Raw genomic sequence first — 14611 nt, forward strand, 5'->3', positions numbered from 1 at the left:
TGAAAAAATGTAACAAAATAAAAACCATACAAAAACGTCACTAAACCCACGATTGTCTTGTGCTAGCATATTCAAAATCCAAAATGGTTGCAGTAAAAGGGCATTAATACATTTAACATTATAGTCTGAAATCTATTCTGGCACATGGGTAAGGCTAATTTTAAAATAAAAAAGCATCTGTGGATAGAGATAAAGGGTTGTATTAATCAAAAACAGTTCATGTGTCGAGGCTTTTAAACATGATATTATAATTCGTAGCTGTTTCTTTAAAAAAAAAGAAAAGTGCTGTTGTATTATTACAAGTGCTCACATGACCATTATTTACTTAAGGAAGCTTAAAGTGTGAAAACTAAACTACATTTTTCATGTTTTTAAACAGAGAGCAACACAGATATTGCATGGGACACATGAACGCTCCACTGCTCTCTGACTCTGTTTGTGGGATCTTTACGTATATAAACAGGATGGTCACACATAGGATACATGGTTCAACACAAAAAACCCCACCACTAGTTCATATCTGCCAAAGGCATCTTATCAGAAAAGGAAAATAAGGTGAACAACCTCAAAAAACAAGGAAAGCAGATTAAAATCCATGCTTTGCTGGTTGTTCTCGTCTGATAATATCTTGTGGGGGGGGGGGGGGGGGAATATGAAATCTCTGAGGGATATGAGGTGTTGAGATAAGTGACCGGTGAGTGGCAGCGCGGTCATATATATGGAAATCGGTCCTTGTCTGTCTCGCACTTCTTCAGCAGACCTGATGCGATGGCCTTTACGGCCCTCATAGTCTCGGTGCAGGTCGGGTTGATCAGAGATTCAGGCAGGAGGAAGCCGAAGTATCCCGTGTCCCTCAGCTCAAACGCGAATGTGTACGGGATCCCGTTTCTGTACGCCCAATCTATGGAGCTGCCCGAGCTCACGTCTGCAGAAAAGAGAAACAAACAGTTGCAGCGGCATGTATGCATTAAGCTCCTCCCTTAAGGTTGACAGGTGACGCTAGAAGAGAGCCAAAAATCCTCAAGTATGGCATGAGAAATCCTAATGTCGGTTTTGTTTTCTGAATCCGGAAGACCATTTGAGTAAATTCCTTTAGAAGAAGAGTTAAAGAACTGTACTCACACAGAGTCGTGGATGCAGGTCCATATCTGTACCTTACTCCATAAGCAGAGTAGAGGGCTGTCACTGCATTTTGAGCTGCTGACTCCTGCATCGAGAGAGCATGATGAGGCAAGTTGATCATTATATGTCCTAACATCAGGATTTATTAGTGCTTTCTGGTGAAGTCACCTCAGCATACAACCACACAGGAGTCTGCTATGTAATGAATTAGAACCTTATCTTGAGTCATTACGTCTTACCACACAGCTGAAGTTGGGGATAGTGGCGTACTTGTAGGAATAGGGGTAGAGCAGCATTTGGGCGTAGGCGTGGATGGATATGTAGGCTTTGACATGTTTCTTGTGCTTGCGCAAGAACTTAGCAACGGCCTTGACTTCGGGTTCAGACTCGGGGAACGGCCCGCAGTAGGTGTCGTCACAGGGATGAGAGGAGGCTCCTTCCTCTGGAGAAACACAAAAGGGCCATTTTGTAATCACAACCGATTGCGTTAAGCCACAGGTCTGGATTCACAAGTCAAAAGTTTGTGTCTGATAAACAAATTATGTTTAAATGATTCACGCTTGACCTTGACCTTTTTAAAGCAGAGTCCAAAACAAAGCGTCATTTTTTTAAGTGTTTGCAATTAAAAGGAACTTTAAAAAGTCTAATCCAGGAATAACAGAAGCAAAGGGGAGGGTAATGTTAGAAATAAAAGTTATCCTTCAACTAGAATATGTCCTTTTTTTCACTCATTCTCAATTCTTTTGCACTTCAAGTCCATATTCTTTCAATCGTTTTTGTTTTTCATTCATGAGTATAAATCCTCACAATCATATTCTCTATGCTGCAAGACTACATGAACAGCATTGTAAAGTAAATACAGTGCTTTCTTTTACTGCTGTTTTACAAAGAAATTCAAAGTTTTTTTTCTCACAGCAAGTTCTCCAAATGACAAGCTTTGAACTAAGAAGTCAAACAGTCAGTATGTGAGCTTATGTTCCTTTGCTAGGGCACAACTTTGTGACTCAAATTCTTTCTGTATTGCAAACTCCTGTGCTATATTCTAAGAGACTACCCAGATTGATTCAGCAGAACCCATCCAACCACCTCCCACTAGAGACTAAATGACATCAAAAACAGACTGTCAAATATTTTATCCACAGCTTTAACACATTAACTGACAGAAAAACTACATCAGCAGGAGACTACAAGGAGTTCTTCGTCAAGTTGCCGCCCTCATGTACTGTGTGTGATTTCCCTCAGAGTTCAGCTGAAGTTCAGTGCTATAAAACTCACCACACCATTTCACCTTCCAGTTTCTGTTAGCATCCGTCCCTCGGCAGTGGAACTTGTGATTTCGGGACCTCGTTTTCCTCCAGAACCGATCCTACAAGTAAAATAAAGACAGTCATTTAATGTCCGCCGGCTGTCAGACGCATCTAACAAATGGAGCGTCCTGCCATCTCCAAAATAATCCATCTGTCACTCATGAAGCTCTGGTTGGTCTGTCACTAAAAAAAAAAAAAAAGGTTGTAACCAAGGAGCATTTTTCTTTCTGTTATTTTCACTGAAGATATGTTTTTGATTTAAGATCAGAAATTTCAAAAAATATCTGACTCATGCTGTTTGACAATTAAAGTAACCTTTAGTCTGTAGTGTATGTAAAAAGATGATCAGTACCGTGGTCCAGCTGAAATGATATCCATCCACATTGAGGACGGGCATGATGTAGAAGCTGAGCTGGTTGAGCAGCCGTCTCATCACAGAGTCATACTGATACGAGTTGACAGCCTGAAATTAGAACATTAGACGGTAAATTAAATTAAATACAGAACATAGAATAAACCAGTATAATTATAGAGTAAATTCACTGCGTTCAAAGTTATATTGAGTTGTGGTCCATTTACACATTTGCATGTAAATGCTACCCCCGTCTTCTGTTATTTTGCAAATGTCTGTTACTCCGTCAGTTCTTTTCCTGCAAAGCTATAGTGGGTTACTACTCATGCTATAGATGAGGATTGGAGTGAGGCAATCTGGGCTCTGGGCTAATACTGCTTATATACCTGCCCTTTAATCAGTCCTAGGTATAGGTCACAGGCCAATGTCGATAAGCTTAAAGCATTCAACAAAAATGGCATCCTGACCTCTACTGGCTAAACTTAGTTACTACATCACAGTGAAGCCACATCACAAACATGAATGAGCCAATTGGAGCATATATGACTGTTTTCAAACCAAAAAAAAATCTAATTTCAATCAAGTTTTTTTTTTTTTTTTTTCTCAGATTCTTTAATTTGATAAAATTCCTTTTTTTGACCTTTTTCTCCTTTTGAATTTGTGTTCTCTTTAATGTATTCACATCCTACTCCTTTTTTAATATTCACTGAAGGGTTTACTGGTATTTGTAAATCCATGTTTTAGCCTAAGGGGATAAGTCATGTTTTACTTTGTCTCCTGATGATTATGTTTATATTCAAAGCATCATTTCGGAGAAGTGTCTGCAAAGAGAATCAAGCGTAACTAAACAATGTTTTGTCAATAGTATGCTTCATTCCCTCAAACAGCTGACCTTTAAAATGGGCATCTGCTTTTTTATAGTAACACACATGTCTTTTCAGTTCATCTGGTTACTACACTTTAAACTTTGTTGATTTTTTTGTTCAAGCATTTTAAAAGTACCAGCCAGTTGTGGACTATTGTGCATGAATTAAGAAGAGTTATATGAAACACTGTGACTCATGAAACAAAAGAAATCGTAAGTTTTCCCATAACTGTAAGTGAACTGAAAGCAGATGTTCCTGTTTTGCAGCAGACCCCAGAGATTTAAAACAAAATCCCAGATGGTTTGCTGCAGGTCAAAGTTTAGATATGCATTCTTGTAAGACACTTTTTAAACATGCAAACAGATCAAACTCTGTTTCCATATTTAACTTTTCCCACAAAACAAATCCAATTCAGAACTACCTCTTTGACAAACCACTGGCAGAAGGCAGGTCCTATCCACTCTCTGGCATGGACGCCGCAGTCGATCCACACAGCTTTCTTCTGATGACGACTTCTCTTTCCTATCTGACAGGAGACAAGCACTTACAGTTTGAGTGCATGAGTGTGTGCATGCAAATGTGTGTCTTTTGCATGTCATTTTTTCATGTTTATGCCACATGCCTTCTCTCCTACCTGAAGCACATATAGCGGCCTTCCCTCGTACGACTTCCCGATGGAGAACATGTCAACCAGGTCTGAATGGGTTCTGTTCACATCAAACATCCATCTCTGGATCTTAAGGGTGAAAAAACACCATTTAAATATTTGTTTATAATGTTTTAAACAGAAACCAGGGAATTATTTAATTCATTTGATAAGCATTTCTTGTTTCCAGAAACTGAAAGTAACCCCAACAGTAAAAGATAACATGGTGATTAAGTAGATTTTTTTTTTTCTGCACATAAGATTTGTGTCGACTCTGAAGATCTCTGAGTGGAATTCTTGCTGCCTTATAGCACACTTTTATGAACCAAAGCTGATCAACCAAGGAAATAAAACAATATTATTGAGTGCTGGTAGTTGAGTTTATGTCTCTATTGGTGTGAGAGTAACACCTACACACTTGTAAGGAGAAACCTGAGGATTGAGGTTTTAAAAGCACCTTGAAGAGGGTATTAGTTTACTGTGAGTGTGCATTAGAAAAGAGAGCAAAGAAGAGTGTGTGAGAGAGAGAGAGAGAGACAGAGAGAGACAGAGAGATTAAGGTAGGCAGATGACTGGCTTCACATCTACCTCTTCCAGAGAGTGGTACACCTCGTAGTCATACTGAGACTCTGACCTCCGCCTGCGAGACGAGCGGTATCCTGTCTGCTTCTCAATTTCACTCTGTAGATTGGAGATAAAGACCCTGTGGATGGGGGAGAACTCATATGATGTACAAGATAGCCAAGCCCTGACACAACATAACAATAATATCGAAACATGTGAGTTGAGTCAACGAATTGCAGGAATTTCATTGACATTACTGTGTAGGGTTTTTATTACTTTTGCTTTTGTACGGATATATTTGTTGCTACTACTTTCAGTTTAGTTTTAGTTGTACCCCATGTGTATTAGGGTTAGGGTTAGGGTTAGGACTCAGAGTTCTGTCCCTTCTGAGTCAGTTTGATTAATCAAACATGTCTACCTTTGTTCCCTGTGTCTGTTCATGTTTTCTTTGTAAAAGTAAGTCATTGTTTTTTTGTGTTTTAAGTCCGTGTAAAAATCCACATCCGGGTCCTCGGCCTTTGGTACTTCACCAAACATGCCTGGATTTATTGTTGAGTCTTTCCTTACATCAATAATGCAGTTTTCTAAATGAGCCTTCACTGTGTTTGATAGCAGTGCTGTTTATCAGTATATGTCATGTGTTGCAAATTAGCCAAAACAATATTTATCACCATCCTTATCTGTTTATAGACTTCTCTCTGTCTACCTACCTCCCACTACGACCTAAAACAGACGACGTGATTGCTTTTTGCTATGCTATTGCTATGTGGGCAGCTTCTTAAACGCACTTCCTCACACTTCTATCTCTAACTACCTCGGTACCTCTTAAAAAAAGATGGATTATTTCCCTGAGGTGAAAAAATCTGACGTGTAATTTCCTCAAAGCCCAGCCACACACCAAAGACTGTCCCCTGCAGTGTAAAGCATTTTGAAATATTCTCAGCCAGTCAACACAGAGTAAGTGGGGGGGGGGGGGGGGGGGGGACCTTCATCCTCAGATCTGCAACTCCTCCCTCAGGACAGAGATGACAATGGAATTCTTTCTAGCCGCGGCTGCTTTGATAAAGCTCTCATCATTTCAGCGTTAATTTCGATGAGGGATGGGGCGGAGAGATGAAAGGGTTGCTTCTGGGAGCAGATTGCGAGAGGGGGCTCTGTTGTACTCTGTGTGTGTTATTGCGAGTCCCAGCTTTTGCATGCAAACTAAGGCCAAGTCTGCATGTGCAAATCGTATATTCCAGCTGGGGAAATCCGGGTAATTGCAGCACCCTTTGGATAACAGATGTGTTTCAGGGGTGTACAAACTCTACTTACAAGATGAACAAATGCTTACGAGTACACAAACAAGCATGTGTGTGCACTGTCGTCTGTACTGTATTTCCAGTCTTACCGATAGTCCATATGCTCGAGCTTTAAGCGTGCATGTAAACCTCGAGTGCTGTTGCGTTTCACATGGACGTCCACTGTGGCGTTTTGTTTGATGAGAGTAGCACTGTTGGGCTGCCAAAGGTCCACCTAAAGGAACATGACAAATATGTTAGAGCATCAGTAACAGAGACACAAACAACCAGCAGGACCTCTTTATATGAGAAAAATCCTACATTCAGGTCATAATAAATAGCAATATCAGAATATATCATGTCATATCATTGTATGTACCTAAATCAATTCTGAGCAGGTTTCTAAAAGATGGTGCAAAAGATTACTGTGGCCCGTTAAATTAAATGATTGTAACTTATACCAGTAATGATAACCAGTTCACCCTGTAACAAGTGAAACCTGGGCAGTTTGACACTTCTCCCATCTTTACTCTTGGAGTAAATCGGAGGGGAATGTGGAGGAATCTGTGTTAATAGGGCAACACTGACAGGGTCTGTTAGCTTTAGCGCACAGGCTAATCTAGCCAGCTATATAAACACAGACACCATGTGGTGACTGATAAAATAACAGAGAGTCAGGGAAACTAAAAAGAAGCAAGATATTAGTATTCTTTAAAGAAAAGAAGAGCATCAAGACACTCAGTGCTCCCAGCAACGAGAACGCTGTTTACTCAGAGTTTTTGTGTTTGCAGATGCGTGTGAACGTCTTCAGCTGGCTTTCGTTCACACTGTAGCAGGCATGCAGGCCTGCACACAGGCTTGTTAATGTGTCAATTGCTTTAATGGTTTACAGAAAGCACACCAGTTTGATTTAAAGTTTGCTTTAGGCTGGTGTAGAAAGTGCTACTCTGAAAGCCAAACAAATCCCAAACACATACGCCGAAATGCCCTGAAATATCCCCGATCAGATAACACAAGCTCCCACTGACAATTCTCTGATTTGAACATCTTTATGGCTGTATTTAAAAGCTCTAAACTCTTTGGGATTCTTCTCTTTCAGTGAACATAAACCTAATTTGTGTTTTTGTGGTTAATTTAACACTCACATGGGCAGAACAAGACAGGAAAGTTAGCTAAATAAATAAAAAAAGCTTGCCTTCCTAAAGGCAGCTGAGGTCAAGCTGTAACTGAGTGGTTATATAGAAAGTCAAAGAAAACAAGTTTATAAAAAATAACGAAGTAATGGGTCTGCCAATTGTTGGTTTAGCTTTTTATATATTGTTGGGCAGAAACGGGGAGATGGCATCAAAGTGGGGAGGACACATAAACAGACTGGTAACATTTCTATAAAAAAATGGCTCACATCAAATGCAAAGGAGAAGTCCAATAGGTAATTAGGGGAAAAGCAAAATTAAAAACACAGACAGGAGAGGGGAGACAGAGCAAAAATAGTGTAGTAAGAAGAAAATCCATGATAAAAACACTAAAGGACACAGAAACTAAAGAAAGACAGAGATGAAGTACACTTGGAAGGTTAATGAAGACTTGTCTTAAACCCCAAAGGAAATTCTGGTGCCAGGATGCTCCAACATTACAGTACAAAAGAAGAACAACTTATCTACATGACGTATGAAAAGCAAAGTGTATTATAAATTATATATATTTTAAAGTGCATGAGGGTAAACGTGCTTCAAATGAATCAATAGAAGTACAATAAGCTCAGCTCACAAAGGTAAACAGAGCCAAGTTTACAAAGACGTGGTGAACCGGCAGATAATGGTCACTGTTCAGATCTGAAGCAGGTACAGGTCGCTCTGTTTAACAGGTCATCATTTTGAGTATGTTCATAAACATGTTCTCCATGAGATGAAGTGCTTGTGACTGAAGAAAGTAAGTTTTAACTTTTTGATTGACATTGTTTTGTTGAAGGTGTTCAAGGTGTGTTTCATCTTTAGGTTATGTGGAGTTCACCTGTCAATCAAACAGTGCATCCTGGACTGTGAGGTTTACTATAAACTTGTAAAAACCTGCTAATGTGGATATTTTCAGTAGATCAGACTCTGTTGAGTAGACTGGACCAGATTGTTTCATGTTATCATAATCTGTTTTGGTGCTTTAAGGAATGCAAAACTGATTGATTGATCTTTGGAATAATCACCTGTAAGTGTTTTGAGCAGCAATCTTTAACAGGTGAATGTTCCATGTTTATTACTCAGCCATGGGCAAAGCATGAAATGTCTTTTAAACTCGAGTCCAATAAGTCTGACTCTATAGCACTACAGGCATGACAGTGCGGCTGAGCGACTAAAACCCAAGTCCACAGCTGTCCAAACACAAGCTGCCGCTGCCTCGGTTGGCCTTGGATCATTGTGCTGCTCTAACATACACACAAGTCTGACCAGGTCTTGACCAGCAGCCATGGCTCTCTCTTCGTATCCCTCACCACAAATCATAAACATTTACTGACTCCCAATTTTCATTCCCTTTTATTTCCCCGCTCACAGCTGTATTGCTTCTGGAACTCTTGAGAAAAATCTGACCTGAACCAAAACACATGAATTAAATTTATGTTGATGAGGCATCTAACTGCATAAATACACAAGTCAAGCAGACCAAACCAAACAAGGCCAAAAGAAAGTCTCTTCAATGACTCTTTTTCTTTTTTTACAAGTTGTTCAATACGTTTTCTTAAGGACACTGACTTGGTTTGAACAGATGCAAATACTTAAAGCCTGTAAAATCAAACTTAACTCTAAATAAAGCCTAACTATTGCCAAGCTTTAGTCTTCCAATCATTAACTTAGTTCTTGCAGGAAAAAAATGCAGATAAGAAAAGAGGATATGATTCTTGAAATGCTTTTTTCAATTCCAGTAAGTGGGCCTCTTGTAAAGACTAGCATTAATATAGTGTGCAATACCTCTCACGATGCAATGAATGAAATTCTGATGGAAAAATGAGTTTTATGAAAGATGTTTCCGGTACAATGGCCAAGTTTCAACGTACTGGAATCAAAGCAACTTTTAACTGTTTAATTCTAATCTTGAATGTTTCTTAAATCCCCCCAAGATTCAACTGCATCATGCTTTTAATGATTCAGAAAACATTTGTGCTGTATTTGCAAACTTAAACAATATGCAAAGGAAGGTCGTATACAGTATGCCCCTGGGGCTGATGGGTAATCACTCCTGAATTAATTTGGAAAAAGCCAGGCCTTGCTTTTTGCATTTTTTAAACAAAATATTTGACAACATTTTTCAGCCTTTTAAATTTAAACTCTTATTTGTCTTTCCCACTTAAATGTATCCATAGAATCCTATCTACAGTATCTCAGTTATACAGACAGAGAGTATATCCTCACTGTGACAGATGAACACACTCGGCTGCTCCCTGTCTCTCTATTTTCCTAACGCTGTCCCAGTCCTCTGTCAACTCCCCCCTCCCCTCCCCAGCGTCAAGCCTCACTCTGTCTGTGACTTGCTGTTTAAGTGTCATAGAAAGCCCAATGAGGGACTGTGGTCTGGTGTGAGCAGAATAATAACAGATACACTTTATGTGGCATTTAAGAAAGAGTGAAGTGAACAATAGTGAAGTAAACATATTTAAAACAGTCTGAAAACTTACCAATCAGAGTCTTACATCGTCCTTACTTACTTTGTTCAGGTTAATATATACAGTACATATGGGAGGGGGGAAAGTGGGTGTTGTCAGATGTAACTAATGTATCATGTCATGTGTTTTTTGTAAGCTGCTGGATGCTTTGAATTTCCCTCAGGATCAATAGAGTAGCCATCCATCCATCCATCCATACATACACACATGTCGGAGTAGTGAGTATGTGTGTTTAAAGGGAATAGAAGAATCATTGATTCACTGACCTTCATATGTCCCAGAATTCTCTTGAGCGTTTGGACCTCCTCAGCATCACTCGGAGTGATCCTGAAGACCTGATCCCTGTAAAAACAACAGAGATCCTCTAAGCGTCTGATACATGATCAAAGTGCCCTAAATCCTTTTTAACGGCAGTAAAATTTACTTCAACAGGCCTTGGATCCATTTTCTATAACATCGGGGGCCATGCAGTCACAGGCAATACAAGCTCCCTTTGTGCCGATTGAAGTTGGCATTTATAATAGCAGGTGTTTGGTGGAGGAGTGGGTCGGTCCTCGTCAGGGTCAAACCCCAGTCAAACAATCAGAGAGGGACATCATTAAAGGATTATATTTCATGTTTTCAGCTATGCAGGTTAAACCTGGAACTGTTTTTTGGTGGACGCTGTCGATATAGCCATGTGATATAGTTCATATATCAAAAGATTAAAGTTTTTTACTTCTCTAATATTTAATTATTCACAATATTGAATTACTTAATCGTAGTTTAAATTGACACAGCAATTAAATACTGCTTAAATCTGATTTACTTTTGCATTTCAATATATTTCTATACGTTGCAATCATGTAAAATAGGCATTATGTTGTCGTTTTCATTTCAATTAAAAACATGTTGAAGTATGAAGTATTGTGGTGCAATCACAAACAATGCAGCCCAGCATAAACAAAATACAAACAGAATAAAAAACAGAACTACTTTAGTGCAAAGTGAGTAAAATAATGATGTGCCTGTATGATTTAAAAATAGACTCTTTGCAAGAAGCCCACTATAAAACACCTGTGGAGCTTTTTTGAAAATCCAAGCAGTCAGCACTGTAGTTCACTGACATGTTCTTACACTCAAAGTTTTTACACACAGAAAACAAATCATTCATGAAAAGAGAAGTGGGATTAACTGTCTTCTCATACACTCCCACGCCTGTGACCACATCAAGCCCTGTCCTTCATAACCTCCACTGGCTCCCCATCCCCCAGCGTATCCACTTCAAACTGCTCATCATCGCCTATAAAGCCCTCCATAACCTGGCTCCAGCCTCTCTGTCTGACCACCTCCCCCCCTCCTGGGGGTACAGGGCCTTCTCCACTCCTTCTTTTACATTATTTCTTTGTTGTATTGTTTTCACAGTTTTATTTTGTTGTTATTCTTTGTTAAGCGCGAAAAAGTTTAATGCATTATTAAAACACAATGATGCTTGTGCTGATTTGAAGCCTATATTACCCAGCTTTGTTTTATCAGGAACAAAGATGAATCCTGCAGGGGAAAGTCCATCAGTTATTGGGAACATAAGTTTACATAAACAAACATTAACAAACATCTCATTGATAGAAGAAGTTTTAGAGCCTCTCTAACCTACAATACAATAATACTCTTAATCCCCAGGATGACTTTGACATAGCGCTGCTTTGATTCTTCAGATCGCAGCTCTTAAAAGCTAACATACTGAAGTGCTCCCTCAACTCTGTGTGATTGGTTACCTGAGTGTCTGCCAGGTTGTATATGTATATGTCCACTTTCATGTGTTTCAAACCTCTTTCTTCCTCTCTCAGATTTATTTCAAAGAGCTTTTTTTTTTTTTTTTTTCCCCAAATGTGCCACACAGGAAGTTGGGCCCCTCAAAACAAAGGTAACAGCAGGCGGCTCGGGGGTTTGAGGAACAAAAGGGACCAGGGTGTCCCATGTGAGCGGCCACCCTATTTCAGTGGCCGCATTAGCTGCCCAAAACCTGCATGTTTCCATGGCAACAACAGTGAAAAGAGATGGAGTCAAAATGAGGTGGCAGTTGATTTGTTTTGGGCGTTTATTGTTGGGATGGGATAAAAATGAGGAAAACTGAATGAAGATCCTGTGAGTTTTTAGCTGGTTATGAAATGGACTGAAAATATAAATGATGCTTTTATTCATGAGTGTAAGAAGCAAACTGGACCCTCAGCAAAGCGATCCGACTATTTCCAAATAGTTATTCTTAATGACTGAAACTCGGAAGTGATAAACGGAACACCGCAGAGACGGCCTTTGTTTACGTTCTTCACAGCAAGGATTCTTATTTTCATGATTCTCATGATTTGACCGTCTAAAGAAAGCAGGATTTTTTGCTAAAAAACAGACTGAGACATGTTCTCGACAACTTCTGAAAAGAGTTGAGAGGTACAGCTTTGTCTGTAGAGGATGCAAAATCAACACAGGCTAAAAGTTTCTCACAGGAGCTTTAGAGTCCAGTTAGCTCCATAATTCATCTCAGATTTCAAACTTTGAAAACAAACCTTGCAGTTTAGTATACTCTTGTTTTCTTTAATATAAGATAAATGATTCAATTTCTTCAACCCAAATAAGTGAAACTCTGTTTTTGTTTTCATTAGTGCAAAATAAAGTTCTTCCCCGTGTTCTTCTGCAGACCAAACTGAACCAGATCCTCCTCTTTGTTTTAGTGATCCCGCAAGATGACGGCAGGCTGTTTTAGTTTGAGTATTTTCTTGGCAAAGGCCTTTTGCTTTGCATCAACCAGCTGCAGGGCTTTCTGAGCTAAAGCTGTCCTCAAGTTGACTGTCTATTGATTCCCACAGTGGGACTCTCGGCAGGATGGAAGCAATTTGCTTTAAAGAGCAGACTCAGTGAACTGATACTCTATTCTAAATAAATCACCATTTCTGCAGTTTTAGCATCCAAATCCTCGTGTTCAAAATGCTAAAGTACTCTTTTAATGACTGATAATGACATTTTCTCGCAATAAAAGCTATAATCTTAAGACTGTAAAGGCTCATAGTGACTGATTCTGGAGTGTATCCAAAGTATATGTTGTTTGAGACATGAGAGGAGGGGGTTTCCAGCTGAGGTGGTCTCTCTCCGTTCCTGCTAAATTACTTCTGAAGCATTTTTGAAAAACATGACTCCTTAAAACATGTAGTGGCAATTTCTTCTTGTGTGTCATATGAAAATACATGCTTTCTACATGTTAACCTAAATTACTGTATGTGTCCCGCTCCAGATGGTCCCTTAAAAAACAACAACATATATTTGTCCCATTGCTCTACAAGCTTCACATCCAAGGCCAACCTGAGAGTTGCTATTATAGGAGCTAAGTAAAGAGGTGTGTGCCCTATATTCAGACTCATAAACATTCAGAAGGTTAGGCATGCCAAGACTCCGTCAGAAATGACTGTTTTGACAAATTCTCGCTCTCTTGCGATTATAGAAACACATGGCTACAGGAAAAGGGTTGAGAGCAGCTGCCTTGTTGCGGCTATAATTTTTTTTGAAATGAACGCTTTGACAGGCTTCTGTTGCAGGAAGCATCCTGAGTGACATCTGTGCCTATCATGGGCAATCTGACTGTCTCTCTGCAGCGGAGCACATCAGATTCACTCTTATCCAAACGCCACAAGACAACAAGATATGTCGATATTGACATTAAAGCACAATATTGTGTCTCACACTGGAAATATGTCTCAAAATGATTAAAAAATAAATAAATGTCGGTAGATAAAAAGACTTTGTTCATTCTGTCTGCTTTGAGATAAAGCCCTGATGTAGTCTGTGAAGAAAACTTCTCCTGTCAGCCATGGTGCACTTTTCCTGCAGAATGAGCACTTTTTTGGGAGCCCCAGAAATGAATGGGGGGGGGGGGGGGGGGGGGGGGGTCTTTACTCACCCTGCGTAGCGGTTGTTGTACAGATAGGCACCGACGGGACATAGCACGCTGCTGCAGATTATCACACAAGCCAGTAAAACTGAGGCGCGAAATGCGCTCCTGAGGTCCGACACCATCCTTGGCCAGCAGATCAAAGCCAAGAGACAACCAAATAGGCAACTTCACGGGGATGCACGTCAACTTATCCGGGAAATGAATGAAACTCAAAAGGAGTCGTTTTAGGGCAGCATCGGCAGATTGGTTACTTAGTTGTCGCCGCGCGCGCTTTGGGGTAGTTGTTCCTCTCTGACACAGAAGGTGCAAAAGGTGCGAAAACAGTCATCTGGCACACGAAGAAGCATTTGCCACCTCTTTTAAAGCTGTGGAGGGAATTGCAGGGTAGCAGCCGACTTTTAAAACGAGGAGGACCTGAGTCACGTGGGCCGGTGTCGGCAAAGTTGGTAACTGGATCCCTGATCACTGGTGCGCACTCAGTGGATAATCTACAGGCTTTGTGGTACGGTGACACAACATGTGGCTGATTATTATACGTCTCTATATTTCAATGTGATGCGCGTTTCCTGTTCAGACATGGACTGTATCAAATGATTCATCTTCATAATTCAAGAACAAAAGGCTCAGTCTTCTCAGCTCAGGTCTTTGAATAAGACCCTCAGCTTTTTTCATGCGCTCATACCTGAGAGCCTTTTATGTTTCTCTGAAATATGATGTTCAGTGCAAAAGCGCATGCATACTGTATGATGCAAACTCAGCTGGTTTCAGGTCAAACGGTAGCTGTCGTCATCCTCTCTCCAGGTTTTCTAAGTATTTTTGTCCTAATTTGACAGTTCGGTTATTGTTAATTTGTTTCCACAAATGTGTAAGATTTTACAATCTGAAACACAGCAGTGGAAAAATCAT

General features: G+C 39.9%; 1 protein-coding gene across 1 annotated transcript; it reads right to left on the minus strand.

Annotated features, from left to right (window-relative positions):
• Nucleotides 1-270: 270 nt before the first annotated feature.
• cpa6 (carboxypeptidase A6) lies at nt 271-14107 on the minus strand. The gene is made up of 11 exons (XM_020646199.3): nt 13712-14107; nt 10053-10128; nt 6248-6372; nt 4882-4996; nt 4282-4383; nt 4069-4173; nt 2782-2892; nt 2398-2488; nt 1362-1564; nt 1123-1207; nt 271-925 (listed from the first exon to the last, which is right to left on the minus strand). The coding sequence occupies exons 1-11, from the start codon at nt 13825-13827 to the stop codon at nt 711-713; spliced, it is 1344 nt and encodes a 447-aa protein (XP_020501855.1). The 5' UTR covers nt 13828-14107; the 3' UTR covers nt 271-710.
• Nucleotides 14108-14611: the final 504 nt, after the last annotated feature.

The sequence above is a fragment of the Labrus bergylta genome, chromosome 20 (assembly GCF_963930695.1).
Source record: "Labrus bergylta chromosome 20, fLabBer1.1, whole genome shotgun sequence".
Lineage (NCBI taxonomy): Eukaryota > Metazoa > Chordata > Actinopteri > Labriformes > Labridae > Labrus > Labrus bergylta.